The sequence below is a fragment of the Mus caroli genome, chromosome 14 (genome assembly GCF_900094665.2).
Source record: "Mus caroli chromosome 14, CAROLI_EIJ_v1.1, whole genome shotgun sequence".
Classification (NCBI taxonomy): domain Eukaryota; kingdom Metazoa; phylum Chordata; class Mammalia; order Rodentia; family Muridae; genus Mus; species Mus caroli.
The window spans coordinates 11,020,085-11,044,267 of NC_034583.1; the positions used below are offsets into that span (position 1 = coordinate 11,020,085).

Sequence of the window (24,183 nt, forward strand, 5' to 3'; positions counted from 1 at the left end):
CAAAACATCCATGGAAGCAGTTACAGAGACAATGTTTGGAGCTGAGACTAAAGGATGGACCATCTTGAGACTGCCATACCTGGGGATCCATCCCTTAATCAGTCTCCAAATGCTGACACCATTGCACACACTAGCAAGATTTTGCTGAAAGGACAAGTAAGGCCCAAGGGAGAATAACTCAGAAGGGGAAACTAAATAATCAACAGAGGTGGATGGAGAGAGGGAACAGGGTAGGAGAGGGGTTAAGGAGGGGAACAGGGATGGCAATCAGGGTGTGGGGAGACAAGGGGCAGGAGAGGGCTGGGAGTAAGAATGGCAATCAGTAGGGGGGAGGCATCTCTGGTGACTAGCTGAATGCCTGGATGAGAAGGGGAGGTATAGGGAACCAATGGGGGTGACCCTAGCTGAGACTCCTACCAGAGGGGAATATAGAGACTGAAATAACCACCTCCTGTAGCCAGGCAAGACCTTCCAAAGGAGGGAAGGGGACATCAATCTACCCATAAAACCTTCAACCCCAAATTTATCTTCCATTTAAAATGTACAGAGATAAAAATGGAGCAGAGACTGAAGGAACAGTTAACTTAAATAGTTAACTACCCCAACTCGAGACCCATCCCATGTAAGAGAGCCAACCTGACACTATTCATGATACTTTGCTATGCTTACAGAGAGGAACCTAGCATAACTGTCTCCTGAGAGGCTTCCTCCAGCAGCAGAGAAAGACAAATGCAGAGACCCACAGTCAAACATAAGGCAAAGTTCTGGGTGTCCTGTGGAAGAGTAAGAGAAAGAACTGAGCAAGTCAGAGGGGTCAAGGACACCACAGAGAGACCCACAAAATTAATTAACCTGGGATCGTGGGGCCTCACAAATCCTGGGCCATCAACCAAGGGAGCATGCAGGAGCTGAACCTAGACCCTCTACACATTTGTAGCAAATGTGCAGCTTGGTCTTCATGTGAGTTCCCTAACAAGTGGAGTAGGGGTTGTCTTGGTCTCTGTTCCCTGCCACTGGATTCCCTTCCACCTACCTGAACTGCCTGGTTGGGCCCACTAGGAGAGGATGTGTGCCCAGTCCTGCTGGAACTAGCTGTTGTGGGTGGGGGGTCAGGAAGGAGTAATATGCAAGGGTGATTCCCCTTCGGGACAATGTGGAGACTGATTTGTTAGGGAGGGACTGGGAAGAGGGCAATGTGCTGTGATCGGGATATAAAAAGAATAACAAAAATATTATTGGGGGAAAAAATGGGTCTAGCCAAAGACATTCATGAAATTGTCTGGGGTCTAAAGCATGTTTGGTGTCTATGGTGTAAGACAAGTTCTATTTCAGTCATCACAACCCAGACTGTTGCTGAGGCCACATCCAAGATTGTATCGCATCACAGCACAAGACTGCTGCTCAGTCCACATCAGTTTTGACTGATCGTATCACAGGACTACAGCATGCATCCACACTCTATCTGTGACATCAATGCTGTCTGGATGCCTCTTTTACATCTGAAACTGCACTGGGCAACACAGTCTTCTACAATGCCTCAAACAAAAGTGGCCTGCCCAGACAACCCAAAAGGAAGTGAATCTCCTCTGATAATGGTGCAAATTCCTTTGAAGCACAATCACAGGGTGGAAAGAACATCCTAGACATAACATACAAGTCACCTCTGGGCAAGAATTACCTCTCCCAAAACAGGTGGACTGCATCAGCCACTGACTTGAACCCTCAGACATGAAAAGCTAAGTTTCATTGTATTCCTTTAAACTGAAAGGCCCAGCTGTTGCTCAATTATTCTAGGGCTGGTTTATTACTAAAATAGTACTTCTCTGTTCTAGTTCAGATAGTCCAGGTAGCAGAGGCTTCTGTGGCACATGTGAAAATTGGGTAAGGAAAGAAGAAATGAGACCTAGAAGAATGCACAAAGATTAGAGGTTTCTCCAGCCAGGCACATTCTATGAAGACCAGCACTTAACACCAAGAGTACCTGATAGTTTAAATCTGTACGACTCATCAGGGGGAAAGAGCCTAACACGTTTGATTCCTTCTCAAACTACTCAGAGTTTAAAGGTCTGGCCACGAGATGTTCACCTATTACTGTCCCCTCAAATTTCAGAGCTGTGTGTAAGTGACCTCCAAGACACCACTGAGAGGCAGCAGTTGGCCAGCCCACCTATACAAGGGACAGCCATGGCAGTCCAAGCACAGGCACAAAGCATCTCTTCAAGAGAACTGGGATGAAAAAAGCGAAAAAGCAGTGGCAGAAGGATGACACAGTGGCACACCCCAAACTCAAGAGGACACCCCAAACTCATCAACTGGGAGAGAACTTAAGAGAGGGAATTGAGGCAATCTGGACTACTCAAGACCTTATCTTAAAAGCAATGACTGAGGACAAGCTGCCAAGGATCCAAGGAGAAAGGGCAGCACAGAGATGTCTACTGAGTCGCTGAATATTCTATATTTTTGTAAAAGTAAAAACCATTTGCCAGTCTCCTTTCTTGGGTTTTGGGGGGTACTTACTTTTGCTTGTTTTGGAGACACAGGATTTCACTATGTAGCCCTGGCTTGCCTGGAACTCAGATTCACCTGCCTCTACCTCCTAAAAGTTAGGCCTAAAGGCATGCACCACCACACCACACACAACCCACTCTCCTTATTTATTCTGTATTCAATATAGTAAACATTAGACTCAGCTTTTGGGTGTCTAACACTAAGCAAAAACCAATACATCTACACCTGAAAGTACTGGCAGAACCTGTAACTTACATGCTGGGGTCACAGAATGTAAGTCTAGTCGCAAGTAGTCGCAAGTAGTTCAATGTACCTGTCCCTCTCTTCTTGGAATTCTGTGATAGTTACTGTTTTGTTAGAGACTCTGAACCATCAACATTTATTTAGAAAAGAAAAAAGAATTAAGTACATGGCTTTGCATCAACAATCAGGATAAATAAAACTTACCTCAAAAGTCCCAGCTTTTAACAGATTGACCTGATCGTGCTGAGACAGATCTCGGAAGCCAGGAATCCTCTTTGCAAATTCCACCACCTCTTTTACTGCTGGGGTAAAACTCATTGAAAATTCTTCCCAGATTTCATGTCCAGACTTCTGAGGGTCCACATATGGAGACTTACTCATAGGACACACCTAATTTACAAGAAATAGAAAAACTCTTAAATTGTGAAGAGTGGCAAAGAATTCCAAAGTGTCACCTCAATTATGAGAAACCACAACATGAAGTAACTCCTAACTCAAGTAAGGCCTTCCATCACTTTCTGTGAGTGCATCTTACCTCAAAACAGGAATTCTCACCACAGTAAATACAGTTACAATATCTTCAATGTACATAAGAAAATGTGTGAGTTCTCACCAATGAAGTGGGTAAATACTTTAAAATGGAGGCTTTACAAATCACATATTCAACCATGGAGATGGCTTAGCTCTTGCAGTTCAGTTCCCAGCACACTCATCAGAGGCCTATTAACTGCAGTTTCAGGGGCCTCCTTCAGCACCTTCACACATGTGCACATACCTACACTCACACATGTACATAATTAAAATTAAAATAGTCAGATGTGGTGGCACATGAGTTTAATCTCAGCACAAGGGAGGAAAAGGCATGAGGATCTCTGAGTTCAAGACCAACTGGTACTCACATTTAGTTTAAGATCAACAGAAGTATGTAGTAAGACCCTATCTCAAAACAAAAAGCAACAATAATAAAATTAAAAATAAAATAGAAACACATATCCTATACACTTAAATGACCTTGTAAAGCTTTAATCCCAGTACTAGGGAAGCAGAGACAGAAAAATCTCTGTGAGTACCAGGCCAGGTATGAGTACATGAGACCCTGTCTCAAATATGCTTTTAAAAGCCTCATGACAAGTTAATTGAAACAGCTATGGACCTACTGTAAGAGGTAACCTAGGCAAACACTGCATAAACAAGAACTTGAGAACCCTCTTGAATGGGCAACAACTGCCACCTTACACACATGTGCAGGGCCATGACTTTTGAAAACAGATCTATTTCTCACCCTGGTTATTATGGTCAATTATAATCAATAATCTTTGTCTTTTCTCTGCTAGTAGATGAAATCCAGAGTCTTTTGGCACAAGCAAAACAAGAGCTCCACTACAAAAACTGCACCTTAGTCCATAATTACCTTTTCTTAGTTGAGTACATGATCCTCTGAAAGACTCAGTGCCTTATCCAAACAGAGTGAGGCCACAAATCTCTTTACTTCCCATTTCAGGGCTTATTTATTCTCAGTAAACAAAAACACTGCAAGTTCCAAAAGTATAAGGCACCTCAATTTAAGAGGGTCACTGCTGGGACTACATGTCCCAGGGTGGGCTTCCCCTTCTATGAAAAGGGGGAGGGTGATAGAAGGAGGAATTTGTAAGGGCAGAGCTGGGAAGAGAGAAGGAAGTGGAGCTGTGATCAGTGAATGAAAATAAATAAATTATTGGGGGGGAAAAGCATCACTGATCCTTTAGCTCCTTAACAATGCTGAGACCAGTGACCTCCATCTGTGCAGCCAGGAAACTGACTGTGGATATGAGGTACACCTTCTAAACATGAGCTAAGGAAGCCAAAGAAGCTGCAGGACCACTAAAACGATATGAAGCATGGTCTATTACTAAAAACAGCCTTTAAATTTACATTAAACCCATAGGAATCAAGGAATGAGAGGATTCCTAAGCCTGGAGACAGCTATGAAACCAGCATCTACAAAGCCTACAAGTGCCTAGAGGAAGAACCTTAGCACCTGAAGTACTAGGAGGCCACGAGGTTTAAGGCATCTTCTAGACTACCCTCAGCCCTCAGACCTCAGACACTGGCAAAAGACAACAGGAAAGCTGAACATGAAGACTGTAATAGAATCAACTATCTTTAGGATTTAAAAAAGAAAAAAAAGATAATTACCTGGCAGCTGAAAGCAAGCGCTACACCAAAAGACCTCATGGTTTAAACTGGAAATGACATACGGAGTGCTGCTGTTCTGATGAAATGCTGGCTGACCATAAACACTGTATTTTTGTGTAGAATGTTGAATTTGATGAAATGAATTTGAATGATATGAATATTAACTGATCTCAGGATAAAATCTTAGAAATCAGGCTACTAAATTTCTTCCCAGGACTCAGGAGGCAGAGGCAGGCAAATCTCTGAGTTCAAGGCCAGCCTGATCTAGATTGAGTTCCAGGACAGAGAGAGCTATACAAAGAAACCCTATCTTGGAAAAGAAAAAAAAAAAAATATATATATATATATATATATATTCTCAAACCATAAAATATCTCCAAAACTCTTTCTACATCAGTATGGCTTTTAAAACCTCTGTTTGGAGCCGGGCGTGGTGGCGCACGCCTTTAATCCCAGCACTCGTGAGGCAGAGGCAGGCAGATTTCTGAGTTCCAGGCCAGCCTGGTCTACAAAGTGAGTTCCAGGACAGCCAGGGCTGTACGGAGAAACCCTGTCTTAAAAAAAAAAAAAAAAAAAAAAAAAAAAAAAAAAAAAACAAACAAAAAAAACCCAACCTCTGTTTGGCAGTGATGCACCCTGAAGTCCCAGTGATCCACAAGATCGCTTGAACCCAGGAGCTCAAAGCAACATCCCAAGACTGTCCCCTCAAAAGCAACAAAACCTCTCTCCAAAAAAAAAATCAAAGAAGCTAAAAGATCAACTCTTTTGAAAAGGATTCCAACGTTAATGAACTACTAACTGATCAGAACACCTAAATTTCCAAAGATATTTCCAGGAATTATAGGATCAATTCTGTGCCAATCCTATTTTATACAAATCCTAACCCCACAGTAGCAATTAAAGCACAAGCTCATACCTACTGTTATGTAAAATTATGTTACTCCTCATGCACTGCTTATTAACATTTCACCAAAATACTACACAAAGAGGCTTCTAGAAATCTCTTGGGCTTTCTCACCCACCTCCCAACTCAACATGCCCCCCAAAAGAAAACCTTCCAAGCTTTCCTTGATACAAGGCGAGCAAAGAATCGATTTCACTGTACCAGATGCATCCTCCCTCCAGTGTTGCACAGGTAACTATTCCTGTTCTCAGTCTGAGAACATCCACCTACTGGAATTCTATCACAGACTCTTTGAGTATAAGCACTGGAGAAGTTCATACAGTGTCCATTTGCAATACAAACAGCATGGCCGTTTGGGTAATGCATTATGTTCCTCCCTTTGTACTGTCCACTGAGATGTGGCAGCCTCTCACTACAGGGGAAGTGCTTGTGAAGCCCACTGCCACGATGGTCTTGATTTAAATTATACTGCTCCATGTTCCTGGGAATCCGTTCTCCTCTCTGAGGTGGCATGCTCTCAGATGAGTTTTCTCCATGTTCCTGATTATACAGAAAGGTGTCCTTGTGGGCTCTGGTCACCATGCCAATCACTTCCTCCTTTGCAAAATCAGGAGTGTTTTTGATGTTTTCTTGCTCCAGCTGGGACTTGGGCCGCAGCTGTTCCTGAGCTGGTAGTGCTGACTGTTCATGCTGTTCTGCTAAGGTGTCATTCTGCAGGTGGCCACTGAACTGGGTGTTCATCATGGTCTTCATTGCACTTTGCATTTCAATTAGCATTCTCTGTTTTTCACGCTTAGGAATCCGGCCAAATCGAACAGCTATGAAGAGAAAGCTAGTTAGCATCTATATTCTAATAAGCTCTGCTTGCATAAAACAATGATACAAAACTAGCTCTGAAACCCCTGGCTCTTGTCATACAAGTCAAGAATATCTACATATCTCAGCCTAAGTTTTTCTAAACTTGGGTGCTGATTCAGTAAAGGAAATGGGAAAGAAGGGAAAACTTTCCAAAACAAGGGTAAGAAAAACATGTTGAGTTTTTTCCTAAGCAAAAATCTAAGAAACAAAAAAATGTAAGAACTGCAATATAAAGCATACCAGCCCCTTACTAAAGCCAGGCAACCACACAGCACTCTGGACAATCTCTGTGAGCTCCAAGCCAACCAGGACTACACAGTTAGACCCTACCTCAAAAAAAATTTTTTAAAAAGACTAAGACAGCTGAGAAAGCCTGACCCAAGGTGATAATAATATAGTGCATAATAAATATATGTATATTATTTTATGTGTATCAATGTTTTGCCTGCATGTGTGTATGCATATGTGTATATGTGTGTATGTATGTGTGTGTATATATATATATCACATCACATATTGTGCCACAGATGCACAGATGGAGAAGAAGCATCAAGGTCCCCTAGTATGGAGTTACAGGCACTTGTGAGTCACTTTGTAAATACTAGGAACTGAATCTGAATTCTCTGTAAGAGCAGTGTATGCTTTTTATCACTGAGCCATCTTTCTATGTCAAATAAATCCTGCCCTTCATCCCCAGAAAAGGAAACTTAAAATCATTTAGGAAAAGTTGTGTGAATGGTGGCATACACCTTTTAATCCCAGAAGGCAGAGGCAGGTGGATCTCCAAGTTGGGGGCCAGCCTAGTCTACAAAGTTAGTTGCAGTACAGACAGGGCTACACAGAGAAACCCTGTCCCGAAAAAAAAAATCATTTAGGAAAAATCTGAGTCAATTTACATGAAGCTACATAAAAGGCAACCATGCCAATAGCTGCCTCTGAGATGATAGTGCTCATTCCACCATAATGAGTTTAAACCCACAGGAGGTTGCAACGTGCTTTCGGAATCTGTACATACCAACCAAAGAGGCCCTGGTAACTGCTGACAGCTCAATGACCAACCTCACACTCTGTCAACACTCTGCACTGGGCACGTACCATCTCGTGACATTCCCACAGATAGACACTTCTTAAAGCGGCACTGCTGGCACCGGTTTCTGTTCATCCTCATGATGGAACAGTTCTCATTCTTCAGGCACTTCTTATACTGGATGTTTTGCTGAATGCTCCTCCGAAAGAAACCCTAAAATAAAGGAAGATTTATCTATCCATGTAAAAACGTGAAGTCCCTCACAAGAACTATTCCCATATCAAGCTAGTATATGTGGAGCTAGACCTATGTCAAAGAAAGAAATTCTTGACAAAAAGGTTAACTGGCTCCTTACTGGTATCTATCAGTAGATACAACACTTAACAAACAAAACTCCTCTTCCTGTGGAAGATTCTTTGTGCTGGCCCAAAGTACCTTTTTATAAGCACTCCCGCCGCTATACCTCAGCAGCAGCTACAAGTTCAATCTTGAAAGCAAGTTTCAAAACTTGTATTTTTTTTTCTTTTTTTTAGGGGGTGGGGGGTGGGGGGGTGGATGGATCTCAATTAGCCCAGGGTAGCCTTGAACTACTGATCCTCATACCCCTACCTCCCCAAGTGCTGGGATAACAAGCATGTGCCACCATATGCAGCTTTCAAAAACTTTTGAGACATAAAAGCTGACAGTTTGATAGCTGGATTCTATCACTAGAACCTTATGTTACAATAGCTGAGCTCGGTCATTTCTGGAACATTTCTGTTGTCACCAACTAAATCTAGACACACATGCCAGACATCCCTGGCCACATGTAAGCAGCACATGTTATAGCACATGCCCACATCCAGGAAAAGAGGGTTCCCAGACTGATGACTATAAACAACTATCTTGACTACATAAATCATTAGCATATGCTCTATGCCAGATCTTCATCTACCCCAAGCTCAATGTTCCTAGGAAAAAACACAAAACTCAAGAAAAACAACTAAAAATTCACTTCAAACAGGATAGCCCCTTAATATTATAACTGACTACACGATACATCTTATTAAATATTGACCAGTTATAACACTTTTGCATTTTACTGTTGTGATACTATATACTTGGTTTAAATTATGCAAGAGCTAAGAAAAATGCATTTTTTAAGAAGGTACTGAGGACTTGGTGGTGGTGGCATATGCCTTGAATCCCAGCACTCTGGAGGCAGAGGCAGGTGAATCTCTGTGAGTTCTGCCAGCCTGGGCTATAGAGCGAGTTCCAGGACAGCCAGCACCACCCAAAGAAACCCTGACTCAAAAATAAACAAACAAGGAAAACAAAACAAAACAAGTAAAAAGAGGGTACTAGAATCTATGAGGTGGATCAAGGTAAAGTATTTGCCTAACCTTGTTAGACCTTGTGTCTCATTCCCAGCACAGGACTACCCCAAAACTATGCATTTTGCATGATTTGGTGACACACCCTGTAATCACAGAAACTTGGAAAGCTAAGGCAGATTTTGAGTCTAAGCCAGCCTGGGCTACTTCAGAAGACCCTGTCTCAAACAAATACTACCGAGATATTGATCAATTATTTGTATTTATCAATATAGTGATGAGAGATGGCTCAGTGGTTGAAAACACCAGCACCCACATGGCAGCTTACAACCATTTGTAGCTCTTGCTGTAGTAGATCTGACGCCCTCTTCTAGACTCCATGGGCACCAGGATTTCACGTAATACACATTTAAAAGATACTTTTTAAAAGAGAATATATAATACATTTCATTCAAATTGTTATTTTATTATCTAAATGCAAGCTGAGCATGAATTTAACTTCAAAATACTTTACATTTTCTTTAAAATATATACACAATTCTCTAAGACAATAGAAAAGAGCTACGTCTACAGAAAAAAACACTTACTAGTCATTAAAAACTCCCAGACTCAACTCACTCAGATTTGTCCCAGGAGAGACTTATTCTTTCTTATCTTATTCACCCTGCCACATCCTGCCAAACCAGATTCCTACTCTAGCCTACAGTGAGAAAACAAGAACACATGTTGATCTTGTTTGGTTACAGGAAAAAGAGTTGTGTCAGATTTAAGAGAGATTCTGGATGTACGTGAGGAGGAAGGGCCACCTCAAAGAGCTTACCTAAGATTCTGGTTGCAATCACTAGAAATTAACTCTTTCCTCTGTCTTCTATTTAATGATCTGACTCATTTGTATTCTACTGTTTGCTGCTGTTATTTTTGTTTGTTTTGTGTTTGAGATAAGATCTTGCTAAATAGCTCAGGCTAGCTTAGCATCAACAATCCTCTTGCCTCAAGCATTATTTCTCAGCACACTACATTTAAATAAATACTTAGCAGTTATTCCCAGTCCACAGTCCTAACAGGATAAGAGCTGATGTGGTCTCTGTTCCCCAAGGATCATGTTCTAGAAACTAACACCCAATACACAGTGCTGCATAGGTGGTCTGCTTTCTTGAATTGGCTAATGTTAATATGAAAATGAATTTGTTATGAATACATTAGGAGTCAGGCATGATGGTACATGCCTTTAATCCCAGCAGAAGCAGGTAGACCTCTTTGAGTTTGAGGCCAGCCTGGTTGCTCTACACAGCTACATAGTACCATGGCTACACAGAAAATCCCTGCCTAAAACAAAACAAAAAATGTGGGATGGATGGGCTCATTTCTATACACACTCATGTTCACATTCTTACACATGAGCATGATGTTTCTATTCAATGCCTTCCATCCTCCAACAGAAAGGCCTCCCAAGATGCAGCCCCTAGTCTCCAAACTGCTGAAGCAAATTAACTTTCAAATATCTCCACCTGTGGTATGATCAGCTTGAGCATACAGACAAAAACTTAACTCAAATCTTGGTTTACATGACAGTGCCTATGCCTGTAATCCCAGCCCTTGGCAGGAAGCAGGATCACAAATGCTAGGTCATCCTCCACTGCCATACACAGCAAGTTCTGGGCCAGCCATAGACTACCTCAGACTCTGTCTCAAAAGGAAAAAAAAAAGGAAGTGCTCCAACAAGGTAGTGCACTGCCCTATCTGTCTGGCTCATACCTGGTTTCCTGACCATCAAGGCCTGTACCTCACTGGAGAGTGAATGAACTAGAACTGACTGCTCCATACCCTGAATGACTAACCTGAAACAGAAAAATTATTTTGACTAGACTCTTAAAGCTGAAGAGAAACAGCTGATTCCTGCCCCGCCCCCTTCTAAATAAGCTGTGGACACTCACAAACCTAACCCACTTTCTTTACTCCTAGAATTAGATTAGTAGTAAGAAATAAAAGCTTTTTTTTACCTTACAGCCTTCACAAGCATGAACTCCATAGTGGAATCCTGATGCCACATCCCCACAGACTTTACACAGTAGAACCATGCCACTAAATTCTAGGGCATAAGGAGACAGAAAATAAAAAGCTGGAAGAATCACGCAAGTGCTTTTTCCAATTGAATCTTTTATCTCATTCAATTTGCAAGTGCTTTGAAACAATACACTTACACACAGAAGAAAATAATCTCTTCCTTTCTCCACCCCCCCACCCCCACAGAGACCCTTGCCCACACTAGGCAAGTGCACCAAACTGCAGCCTTTTCATTTTTGACAATTTTAAGCAAATTTTTGTAAATCTGTAATTACCTGATACCAGACATGCAACAAGAACTTTAAAAAAAAAATCTAGATAAAAAAATTAAGAATTCGAACAGAGAAATCAATAGAAAATGCAGGAATGGTGTTGGCCGAAGAGATGGCTCAATGATTAAGAATATTTTCAGAAGACCAGGGTTTAGTTCCCAGCACCCATGTGATAGCTAACAATGGCATGGAACTCAATCCCACCTAATCAGGTCTCCGAGAACACCTACACACATGGTTCACATATATTCTTCCAGGCTCACACACATACACATAAATTTAAAAAGCAAGTAAGTAAATAAATCTTTTCAAAAACAAAAAAGAAAGAAAGAAAAGAAAAAGAAAATGTAGGAGACTGGAGCGATGACTGAGCGGTTAAGAACACTGACTGCTCTTCTGGAGGTCCTGAGTTCAATTCCCCGCAACTATATGGTAGCTCACAACCATCTGTAATAGGATCTGATGCCCTCTTCTGGAGTGTCTGAAGACAGCTACAGTGTACTCATATAGATAAGATAAATAAATAAATCTTAAAAAAAAAAGAAAGAAAAGAAAAGAAAAGGTAAAGAAGGCTTTAGGTATAATTATTGAAGAGTGCTTGCGCAATGAACATGAGGCCTGAGCTCAATCCCCAGCATCACAAAGAAAAATGGTTCAAAGGTTTTGAGCTGTGTTGCTTCAAATCAACAAGAGATAGACAAGGTCCATGCCTTCTCTACCTGCCCCACTAAACCTGTTCTACCCACACTTGCTCAGATAAGCTGCTTCACTGATCAGTGCCATCCTGCTTGGGTTTCCTAATCCCAAATATTCCCAACTCCTGCTTCATGAAAGTAAACCCATCCCACAACCAGCAAACACTACCACAGAGACTATGCTCAGTACTAGGAGTCCGGTAGAAAGGCCCCTCTGTAAGTGTGTGGTAAAGGGAAGACGAAACACAGTTGGGCCACTGTGATGGTTTGAATATGCTTGGGCCAGGGAGTAACACTATTTTTGAATATGCTTGGGCCAGGGAGTAACACTATTAGGAGGTGTGGCCTTGTTGGAATAGGTGTTATCACTGTGGGCATAGGCTTTAATACCCTAGTCCAAGCTGCCTGGAAGCCAGTAATCTGCTAGCAGCCTTCAGATGAAGATGTAGAACTCTCAGCTCCTCTTGCACCATGCCTGCCTGCGTGCTGCCATGTTCCCACCTTGATGATACTGAATTGAACCTCTGAACCTATAAGCCAACCCCAATTAAATGTTGTCCTTTATAAGACTTGCCTTGGTCATGGTGTCTACTCACAGCAGTAAAACCCTAACATAGGACCACGTAACAGCCAGACCCTGACAGAAACTTCTAAAGGCATCACTGATATTTTGCCTCATGACTGACCATGGTTACCAGAGGGAGAATATAGTAGTATGACACCTAGTAACAAGCCTGGGACATAAAGGCCATATGCATTAGTGACAATAATATAAAATACTAATGGACTTACTTGTCATTCCACTGTGACTCTTAGTCATGCCAGGAGTACTGGGTTTGCCTGTCTTCACAGGACAATCTGTGCGGTCACTCTTCAGAACACCATCGATGCTAGAGATATCAGTGTTCTTGGGATTGCCGTTGGCATCACAGTTAGAGCTATTTGGAGAAGATGGAACAGACGAGGACGAAGACTGGAAACTATTCTCAGAACCCTCACTGTGACAAGAGGCGGGGCTGGAGGCAGAGCTAGAGGAACTGATGTAGGCAATCACACCTCCTAGAAAATAGTGCAAGCAGACAAATATAAAATGATGCATGTATCTGATTTTACTCAGATAAATATACTACTTTACTGAATTGTTAGAAATGTCACTAATTTCAGAAACAAAAAGTGATTGACACTACTTTTGTTTATACCAAAAGATTCTTTATGTGTCATATTACTCCCTCTACAAAGTTCAAAGTTATGTTATATCCCACTGATTTGACAATGAGAAAACCCTCAGTAACTTGTCTGTCATAAGCACACACAGACCTAAGGCTTTCCATTTTCTAACTTGAGTACATTCCTGGCTCACACCAGCAAACTACACACACAAAACCTGCACTGGTCCTCAGCCTCCCCATTATTCCAGAGCTGGCTTCCCTGGCACTGAGCTGAGACACATGCTAATGGAGAACAGGGATTTCATTTGGAACAGCAGACAAATTTTCCCAAGCTTGCTGCTCTGACACTCCCTGAAGACAGGGCTCTCCAGTGAGTCCAGAGCCCACTTCCTTCTAGGACCCACCCATCACAACACTTGTGCACCCATCTTTGGGCAGACACACTATGTGTCCTCCTAACATAGTTACAGGCCACGTTAAAGAGTGGTAGAAGACATACAACTGTACAAGAACAACATTAAGGTAGATGATAACCCTATCTACCAGAGCGCCTCCCGGTAGGCCCAAAACACAACAGTAAGTTAACTGAAGTAACCTCCACAACCCCTATGCAAACTGGCCTGGCCTCTGCAAAGCTGTAATCTTCTCCGGATGATAAATAGTGTTTAAAATCGTTGTTAGAGTATAATTTTAAGCTTCTTGCCTTAAAGAGATAAAATGCTACAAGACTAACACCAAGGTCAAACTTATAATTTTCCCAAATAAGTAATTCTTATTTCCCAGACCAAATAAGTTATTGTTCTCTCCTCTGCCAAGGTCCGCTGTGCTTCTGCCCCCATCATCAAATACTCACTGGTTCCTCGATGAACAGCAGACACAAGAGACAATGGTCACCTTTCTCCAGCACTATAGGCACCTAACATCTGCCTGCATCCACCAATTTTTCCACTAGCCACAAGCAAACGGCAATGCTGCAATTCCCAGCACACTTTATAGGGATGAAGCCTACCCCCACCACATACTTTTAACATCTATTTCTGCCTTTGTGAAATACCCATTGACTAACAGATTCCAAGCACTGTGAAATATAAGCAGGAAGCCAGGGGGCTCCAGACAACAGTCTAGATGATGGTGAACATAAGGAGCTGGAGAATATCAAGTGCAATGGGAGCATTAACTTGAAAATAAAAATTGTAGGAGATAAAGATATGGCTCAGTGATAGTACACTAGAATGGATGAGACCCTGGGCTCAACCCTCAATACTAATAAAAAAGGAAAAAAAAAGTCCTAAAGATAATAGCTCTTTGGCCCAATTTTTGTAAAGATGGGATCTGTGTTTAAAAATATAAGAGGTAGAAGAAGGCTTCCTAGGCACAGGCTTGGGCCACGTGTGAGGAGCAGAGTGCAGAGCCCCAAAACCCAGATAAGAAGACAGGTAGAAAAAGCTAGAGAGAGGCTTAGTCATTAAGAGCACTTTCCTCCAGTCCCCAACACTCCTATTAGACTGCTCACAATCACCTTTAACTCCAGTTCCAGGAAATCCAGCACTCTCTTCTGGGCTTCACAGGGACAGATGAATACTGTAAGTGTGCGAGTGTACACACACAATCTTAAAACCAATGCCAGGTGGGCAGCATGGTAGCCTGTCTGCAATCACTGTGCATGAGAGGAGACAGTAAATCCCTGGAGTCAGAATAGCCGACACAGTTCAGTAAGAAGACCCACCTGCCTTAACAATGTAAGGTAGACAGCAATCAAGGGATATACTGAACCTCTAGCCTCCACATACATGTGTACCTGTGCACATGTCAACACATGTACATACAGAAACACACACTGCACATACATACACAATAGTAGTTGTAATAATATAATAAAAACAAACCACACAGCAAAAGTTGAGGTTCAAACAATCCTTCTAAATCCAGATATTTTCATTTACAGACAAGAAAAAAAAAGGCATCAGAATTGCAACCACGTTGGTCTATTGTGTTGAAGTCGATTAGTGGATGTGTATTCAAGCACCAATCACTCATATCCAGGTTGGAAACCTCTTGAGGAATAAGGCACAACCACAGCTCTTAGGGGGAGGAAACAGCGTCTCCTTGGCTAGGGCACTTCTCAGTATATAAAATTGCACAGCTGGGCAGTGGTGGCACATGCCTTTAATACCAGCACTAGGGAGGCAGCAGCAGGCAGTCAAGGGCAGCCTGGTCTACAGAGTGAGCTCCAGGACAGCCAGGGCTACACAGAGAAACCCTGTCTCAAAAAACCAAAAAAAAAATTAAAAAAAAAAAAAAGCACACATTTCACAAGATTTTTTTTTAATTATGTTCCTGAGTTTGTGTTCATGAATGTGAGTGCCCACAGTGTCCAGAAGAAGGCAAAGATCAGCTGGAGTTCATGGTAGTTATGAACAGCCCAATGTGGGTGCTGGGAACAAAATCTGGTCCTCTAAGTACAACAGGATGTGCTCTTAACTACTGAGCCATCTCTCCAGCCTCTACACTTCACTTTTAAAAGCAAAAGTAGTCATTTACTAGGCCAGGCATAATGGTACATGCTTGTATTCCCAGTACTTGGAAAGTTAAGATGAGTAGTTCAAGGTCATCCAGGCACATATCAAATTGAAGCCAGATGAGCTTCATGAGAGAGGTCTCTCAAACAAACAAATTATATACATTATATATTGCAAATGCATGCAAGCACACAATTAATGTAGGCAATTCCATCACCCTTAAACCCATGTCTGACATCTGTTAAGGCTGTAGGTATAAATTTGCTCTCCCAGGTCAAGCCCACTACCCACATGCTATTTGGTGTGTTCCTCTCATCTGCCCAAAGGGCAGCTAGCACCCCACAACTTGTGGTTTTCTTGTAATGTGGTTCCCTAGCCAATCATTCTGGACCAACGGCATCAGCATCTGGCTGGGAACTTGCTAGTAATACACATTCTCAAGCCCACCTGAGCTCTACTGCACCAAAAACATACAGAAGCTAATGTGAGCACTGCAACCTCTTGATCTGAAGGTAGTGGCCAACCTGGCTCTGGCTATTCCTGACTTTAAAAGCAGTGACTTCAGTTAGAAACTGAAAAAAATGCTAAGTGGTCAAGTGCATGTACTGTTCTTGTAGAAGACAGGAGTCCAGTTCCCAGCAACCACAACAGCAGTTTCCAACTGCCTTTAACTCCAATTCCAGAGGAATCTAAGTCCTCTTCTGGCCTCTGTGGACACTCATACTTGCATGCTCTTCATTTTCTTTGAAGGCCCAGAGAGATGGCACATCAGTTAAGAACATTGGCTGCTAAGAGGACTAAGACTTGATTGATTCCCAGCACTGACAGAGTTGGACACCCTCTTCTGGCTTCCTCCAGCCCATGGTGCAGCCAAAACACCATACATATAAACAAACAAACATTTTTTAAGCACCCAGGTATGTATCATAAGAAGAAAAGCTTTCCAACTTTGAGTTTCTTTTCATCACTAAACTACCCTGTCGTCTTTTTGTAACACATGCCCAAACAGGAGAAAGTAGCCTCAGAAATGGGCACTTTCACAGGCTCTTTGTATATAGAAATGTAAAAATGAATACAATCAGAAAATTCAAACACAAACTGGAGAGTTGAGCATGGTAGGGCGTGTCCCTAAATCCCAATTCTCAAGAGGAAAGGCAAGGAGAGATCCTGAGTTACACATGACAAGTCTACCTCAAAACTAAAACAAAACAAGAAGGGGGAGGGGCAGGGGCATTAACTGGCCAGTTACAAAGATTGGAATAAACACAACTGCCCAATTATCTGAAATGCCATGTGCATTCAATGAGAACCTTGAAGCCTATTCTGTCTAGAGAAAAACCACTAGATCAGCTGTCTTTAGAAAGTTTAAGAGATCTGAAGTGCACTTCATATAAATTCCAGGGTTAACAAATTGCTACTAGGTTTACAAGTGTCTCTGTTCAGAAAAGGATACCAAGAAAAATACTTTCCCAGTGGAGTATCTCACAGCTCTGTGTCTGTAAGAAATAGAGCTAATCCAGATTATTTAAAACTCGCCAAAAGCACTGCTTGGGCTATGCTAAGTTTTAAAACTTCCTTACAAAAGCTCCAAAATAAAACATTGCCATTCCAGCTCATCTCTATCTCCAGTCTTCAGGAGGTTTAAGTGCTTGTATTCAACACCTTGAAGCCACTGGGACACATCCGGAATCAGCTGCTTCTACTGGTAAGACCTTCAATATTGATTTTCTTGTCCTCTTCTCTTCTAGACACCTATCTACTAATGGGATGGTTAGCTAAGTGAAGGCTAAAAGTAAACTTCCTAGAAGGTAAAGCTTACTCAGCAGCTCCTCTTGTGAAGAAAGGAGAGTGAAAGTCTTAAGTCCTCAGGCAGTACCAACCATAAAATTACTCAATCTCTAGATCACATTTCAGCCTTCCAACTCCCTTTAGCCCATTTGCAAATGAGGAAGCTGGAGTTGAAAAACACTGTGTAAGGCGGCAGAACTCTAGTAAGCAGCAGAACCCGATACAAAAGTCACCAAGCCATCTAATGAATGAGTCAATACACAAGATCACTCTTACTGAGAAGACCTGAACAAGCAAGTTTCTTTCCATCTCACCAACCCTGAGTCATCACCCATAAAACAGGAATATCTGCCAGTAACTGCAAGACTGAAACAAAAGTATACATAAAAGAAGTTATTTTTTTGTGTGTGTGTGTACACAGTCTCTAATGACAAAGCAAGAAATGTAAAATCCCTGATCCAGCAAATCCCAACACTTGCAGAAACAAGCAGAATGCACTTCTTAGAGCCTTGAGCTAAAATTAACTCAGGCAGCAGCCCTCTCTATTTTTAGCTGGAAAGGGAGTGGAGCTGGGCCAGGTTACCAGTCAGGGCTTACCCAGGCCTCAATTTCATGTAAACCATCAATGCCCTCCTGCAGGCTGGGGTCTGCTTTCTTCTCTTCTGGGATTTTTTACCCTCCTGGGAAAGAGGCTTACTACCAAGTCACAACTATACTTTCCAGTTTCATGCCTAATTTATTAGTTATTCCTCCTTACAGGTGTGCCTGTGGATCTGGAGCTCCAGAGCAGTTTGGTCTCCTTCCTAAAAAGCTTTAAAGAAGTGGAAAACTGTGAGCAGGAGGCAGAAGGCTGAGGGTCATACATGAGCAGTGAACAGGGCAGAGGTCAAGAGGGTCAAAGAACACATCCACTGCTAAATGATGTATCCTGTGAGAGATTATATTTTTAAGTAAGATTACAAAAAGGAGGTCTAAATATGTTAAACTAGCAGTATTTTGTTTTCTATGTAAAACACTAGAGGAGGGAAGTCAAGAACTAATCTGGGGCTGGAAAGTAAGCCAGCTTCACTAACAACAGTGTTAAGAGAGAGAGAACCAGCAGAATGCTGACATCAGAGACTCTGACAGGGGCACCTGACCCTTTTCTCAGCCACAAGCCTATTCATTTACTTAGTGGATCTGCACATTGTCTTCAACCTCACCAGGACAGATCCCTATACTTTCAAGATGCCCTAAGCCAGTGGTTCACAACCGTGCCAATGCTGTGACCTTTTAATAGAGTTACTCATGTTGTGGTGATCCCAACCATAACATTATTTGTTGCTACTACGTAACTGTAATTTTGCTACTATTATGAATTGTAACATAAATATGCAGGATATCTGATATACGACCCCTGCAAAAGGGTCATTCAAAAAACACCCACAGATTGAGAACTGCTAATATTCCTTACAACAAAGCAGTGAAGCAGCCTTTGTAGATTCAACTTCTTACTGCATAAGTTACTTAACTTCAATTTATATATCCCTTCATTTTTAGGATGATGACAACAGTACCTTCTTTCATGAATTAACATGAAGGAAATAGAGCCGGGCGTGGTGGCGCACGCCTTTAATCCCAGCACTCGGGAGGCAGAGGCAGGTGGATTTCTGAGTTCGAGGCCAGCCTGGTCTACAAAGTGAGTGCCAGGACAGCCAGGGCTACACAGAGAAACCCTGTCTCGAAAAACAAAAACAAAAAAAANAAAAAAAAAAAACATGAAGGAAATATAACCTGACACAGGGAAATTACTAACAAGAAACTGTGATCACTACTCTGTCATCTTTATATGCTAGAAGAAAGTTATCAGAGTACTGAAAAGGACACTACCCCCTCTCCTCTTCCAAGCCTTTTGCTGTCCTTCTTCAATACAGGCCCAGGGCTTTTCTCTACAGATATTATTTCCAAACTATCTTCTGAGCCCATTCACCCCACTAATTGCTCAAACATTTTCTACTCCACCCACGACCAGTGCCACTGTTCTGCAGCTTATCTCAAGAAAGCAGTCTCCAGCTGGAGAGATGGCTTGGCGGTTAAGAGCTCTGACTGCAAGGTCCTGAGTTCAAATCCCAGCAACCACATGATGACTCACAACTATCTGTAACAAGATTTGACTCCCTCTTCTGGAGTGTCTGAAGACAGCTACAGTGAATTTACATATAATAAATAAATAAATCTTTTAAAAAAACAAACAGCAGTCTCTGTTTTGTTTGCCATCAAACTGAAACCTAAGAATACACTGTACAGTATTTTTAAAATGTACCTAATTTTTAAAATGTGAGCCAAAACTGTGATTGTGAAATGGCTGCAATGAGCTCTCTTTTATAATACTCTGGAGAATTTAGTATACACGATCACAATCATGTGATAAAAATGCAGTCAAGAGCCAGGCAGTGGTGGCGCACGCCTTTAATCCCAGACTTGGGAGGCAGAGGCAGGCGGATTTATGAGTTCCAGGCCAGCCTGGTCTACAAAGTGAGTTCCAGGACACCCAGGGCTACACAGAGAAACCCTGTATCTTAGTCAGGGTTTATTTCTATTCCTGCACAAACATCATGACCAAGAAGCAGTTGGGGAGGAAAGGGTTTATTCAGCTTAAACTTCCACATTGCTGTTCATCACTGGAGGAAGACAGGACTGGAACTCAAGCAGGTCAGGAAGCAGGAGCTGATGCAGAGGCCATGGAGGAATGTTCTTTACTGGCTTGCTTCCCCTGGCTTGCTCAGCCTGCTCCCTTATAGAACCAAGACTACCAACCCAGAGATGGTCCCACCCACAAGGGGACCTCCCCTCTTGATCACTAGTTGAAAAAATGCCTTACAGCTGGATCTCATGGAGGCATTTCCCCAACTGAAGCTGCTTTCTCTGTGATAACTCCAGCCTGTGTCAAGTTGACACAAAACTAGCCAGCACACCCTTTCTCAAAAAACAAACAAACAAAAAAAAAAAATTGCAGAGTCAATTTCTCCTCTGTGAGACAAGCAAGGAGAGACTGCATGCCATGAATCATAAGGCAGTATGATGAATGACCTCTGGTTCAAAGTGTCAACTGAAACCACTTAATTTGGCAGTAAGGTAATGTTTACAACACTCAAAAGGAAGGTAAAAGGAATGCTATCAGCTTCACCTGAAAGGTAGGTTGCAGAAACTGTAACATATCAGATGACATTCATTGTCATATGAACAAGAGGAAACTCAAGACTAAACTGCAAATTTATGTGTTTCAGATCAGGCAATTTCTGAATGATGGATGAAATCTAACTTCAAATTACTTCCCATGAAAAAGTTCCTAGCTGCCTCCATGGTTACTATGAGTCAACAGAGCAATATTCCAAAGAGAAAGTGTGTTGTGTGTGTGTATGTGTGTATGCAAGCGGGGGGAGGGGGAGCGGACGGGGGGGGGGGGGGGGGGAATGGATTAATTTGCAACAGGATCCAAAGCAAAGAACCAACCTAAACCACGGAAATGCCAAGCCACTTCCACAATAGTCTACTCACTTTGCCATCCCAGAGGGCAACAGGGGTTAAACAGGATTAGAAAAACACAAAGCAAGGCCCAAGTAAGAACTGAAAATGGGCAGGGGAAAGAAGCAGTCAACAGCCACCCAAGAAAATGTTCACATTTTGTAGCTCCAAAAATCAAGACTAACATTAATAATCATGTCCTCCAAAAGCTCAAATCAGAGAAACCTAACCCAGCTGACCCAACTACACTATGAAGTTACAAAGCTTGAAGAATCCATGTGAAGGGCAGGGTTGGAACAGGCTCAATCTACCAACCTCTAAATTTCGAATGAAAAAAAAGGTTCGCCTCCATGTGACTGAATATTTCATATGCGGCAATGACTAAGAAGGACTATAGGTAATCAAAATAGTCATGAAACTAATTTGACCACTGGTCTAAAAATTCATAAAACATATGTTAGAACTGTGATGATTTTTAAAAGTGCAAAGAACTCAAAAAATTCAAGATGAAAACTTCATTTGCTTCAGATATAAGGGTCATCACTGCGGTCGACTAAAGCGAAGCCAGGAAGGTGGTATTATATGACCATGTCTTTTGGGGGTTCAAAGTCAGTCCTGAAAACAAAAGGGGTTATTTTGTTCTTTGGGCATTTTGAGTGAGGATCTCACACAGTAGCCCATGCTTGCTACTTTCTGCCGCCATCTGCCTCAAACTCTTGGGCGCGAAGCTAAAACGTTTTTAACGTAAATAAAAGTTTTACGTAAGGTTCTGAAATCCTAGATCACCAGTCCTCAGATCACAGCGAGCTGCGGGCAGAAAAGCCCCTCCCCTCCATGTTTGAAAGGACTTCTGGGCTAAGTCTCCCTGGAAGCGAATTGCTATGTACACGCTGTCCATCCGGAGGGTGCTGCGCGACTCCCGCAGGACTCTGAGCGAGAACGATCCACACACTCCCTGTCTAGCAAGGTCAGCCCTGCCGGGGTCACCCGGGGACGCGCAGGCTGCCGCGCGCACTGCGGCGGGACAAGCGCCGAACTTGCGGCGGGTGCGCATGCGCAGCGGGCCCCGCAGTGGGCAACAGCGGGAGACCGGGGACCGAGGCCACGTCACGGCGGAGGCCCCGGGGGCGGGGCCTCGCGCAGACTATGGGCTCCCCCCCCGCGGCACCGCCCCCACGTGTCCCTCCGGCCCCGGGTAATGTGGGTCGCCCGGCGGCCTCACGTGTCTCCGCCCGCCACCACCCAGCGCGCATTATGTAATGCTGCGTCACTCGCCCGCAGAGCCAACCAGCGCCCGCGCCGCCGAACGTAAACACACCGTGCACGTGGCCAGTGCGGCACGGCCATGTGAGGGGGGCGTCCGGCGCGCGGGGAGCCCGAGTGCGGGATCCCAGCAACCCCACGCGAGATGGACGCACAGACACGCATCCCTGACCCCCGAGCCTCCCTCCTACTCTTACCTGCGTTCAGCTCCATGGCGCTGGACAGGGTGCGGCCCTCACCGCGCCGCCCGGGACTGCAGGCGGTGGCGCTCGCGGGCCCACATCATGAGCACCGGGTGCGGGCGGCTCCTGCGGGCCGCACGGCACAAGCGCGGCGCAGCAGTTTCCTGTGGCAGGGCTCGGCAGCGGCCACGGCAGCTGACCGGGAGGGCTCCTCGACCATGTGATCCGCGCACACCCCCCTCCTCCGCCGCTGGCCGTGCGGTGACTCCGCCCGCTCCTCCTCCTCAGGCCGCCCGCTCCTCCTCTCCTCGACTCTCCCGCTCCTACCCTTGGCTCCGCCCACTTCCTCTATACAGGCTCCGCCTCCAAGGAGCGGTCCTGACCTCTCCTTCCAATCCGTGGACCCACCAGCTCCTCCCTAGACACGCCCTCTCCTTTTCCCTCCATTCCTTACACCCTGGCTCTGGACTTTCCCTTCTCCCGGCTCCGCCCCCTCTGTTTGGATACGCCCCTCCCTGGACTTGGCCCGTCGGCCCCGCCCCCTCCCGTTGCTACTGTTCAAGCCTCGCTCCTCTGCTAAGCGGGGCCGGGCCTTCCTCCCAGCACCGGCCCCGCCCACTTCACCTCACCCCCTCCCTCCTTCCCAGCCTGTCTTGCAGCCGCTTGTCCCTTGCCTGCAGATCTCCCGCTGCTAGAGGTTGTTTGTTCCCACCTCCCTAGCACTAGCCAATCTGGTCACCTCCGTGGTCCCACATGGTTACTGCCGCCAAGCTTTCCAGGACTCTGAGCTTGGCTGGCGTCTCCTGCCCAACGCTCTCAACATCTAGCTTCCGGAGTCAACCCTTCATTTTCCTATCACCTTAGGTGTTTTATCCAGGCTCATTACCTAAATAAACCTGTGTTGTGGTGATCCTCACATTCACATTTCCAGCGAAAATCTCAGCTCTGGATTCCCATATCCATCAGCGGGTTAGATATGTCCCGTGACCTCTCATTTAGGATGTGTACGTGCATTTTTAGAACTCAGCAAACGTGTAGTACAGATTGGTGCATTTCACCTTGCATGTAAATTTTCTAGCAAACTGAAAATGGAAACAAATTAGATACGTGCTTGAGGTGAATCCAGGAAGATGTGCTTTAAGGTATACATTTTAAATGAGCTAACAGATATTGGCACCGATAGGACAGTTAATATGAAATTTTAGGCTTTGGGTATGACCGTTGCAAAATGCATCCCAGTTTGCGCAGAAATATTTAGGTATAGAATGTTGGAGCATGTCATAAGATAGACAAGTTTACATGTGAACATTCCCCCACTTCCCGCCAATAGCAATCTTTTCTGTTAGCTAATCAGCCTGAAATCAGCAATTTAAACGTTTCTAACAGGCGAGAAATCACTGCTTTTTATACTCTATTTCATCCTTAGCAAACTGAGCTAGACTACCCTCACAATACCTCTGCTGTTCTCCCCCCAAACACATCTGGGGGTGGGAGCCATGGCTGTGAGTCTAGATCCGGTCTGGCCTGGGCTGCTGCAACAACTCTGGAGTCTTGGCCCCAACAGTCTTTTCTCCCCAGCAGTTATTTTTAAAACAGTAAGTAGACCCTATGACTCTGCCTCAACACTGAAAAAACTCCACGGTCTTCCCCTAATCTGCTCAGCTGTGTAAGAACTCTGCCCGAGTCTCATAAGGTCTCT

The 24,183-nt window shown here is 43.7% G+C and overlaps 1 protein-coding gene across 1 annotated transcript in view; it reads right to left on the reverse strand.

The window, feature by feature from the left end:
- Positions 1–22,787, reverse strand: part of Nr1d2 (nuclear receptor subfamily 1 group D member 2) — a 28,450-nt gene extending 5,663 nt beyond the window's left edge. The window contains exons 1-6 of the mRNA XM_021181827.2: positions 22,500–22,787; positions 12,852–13,118; positions 11,029–11,117; positions 7,784–7,928; positions 6,032–6,648; positions 2,956–3,141 (exon numbers count right to left, since the gene is read on the reverse strand). Of these exons, the coding sequence (XP_021037486.1) occupies positions 2,956–3,141; positions 6,032–6,648; positions 7,784–7,928; positions 11,029–11,117; positions 12,852–13,118; positions 22,500–22,515 (1,320 nt within the window). The 5' untranslated portion in view covers positions 22,516–22,787. The remainder of the gene's footprint in view (positions 1–2,955; positions 3,142–6,031; positions 6,649–7,783; positions 7,929–11,028; positions 11,118–12,851; positions 13,119–22,499) is intronic.
- Between the last annotated feature and the right edge of the window lie 1,396 nt (positions 22,788–24,183).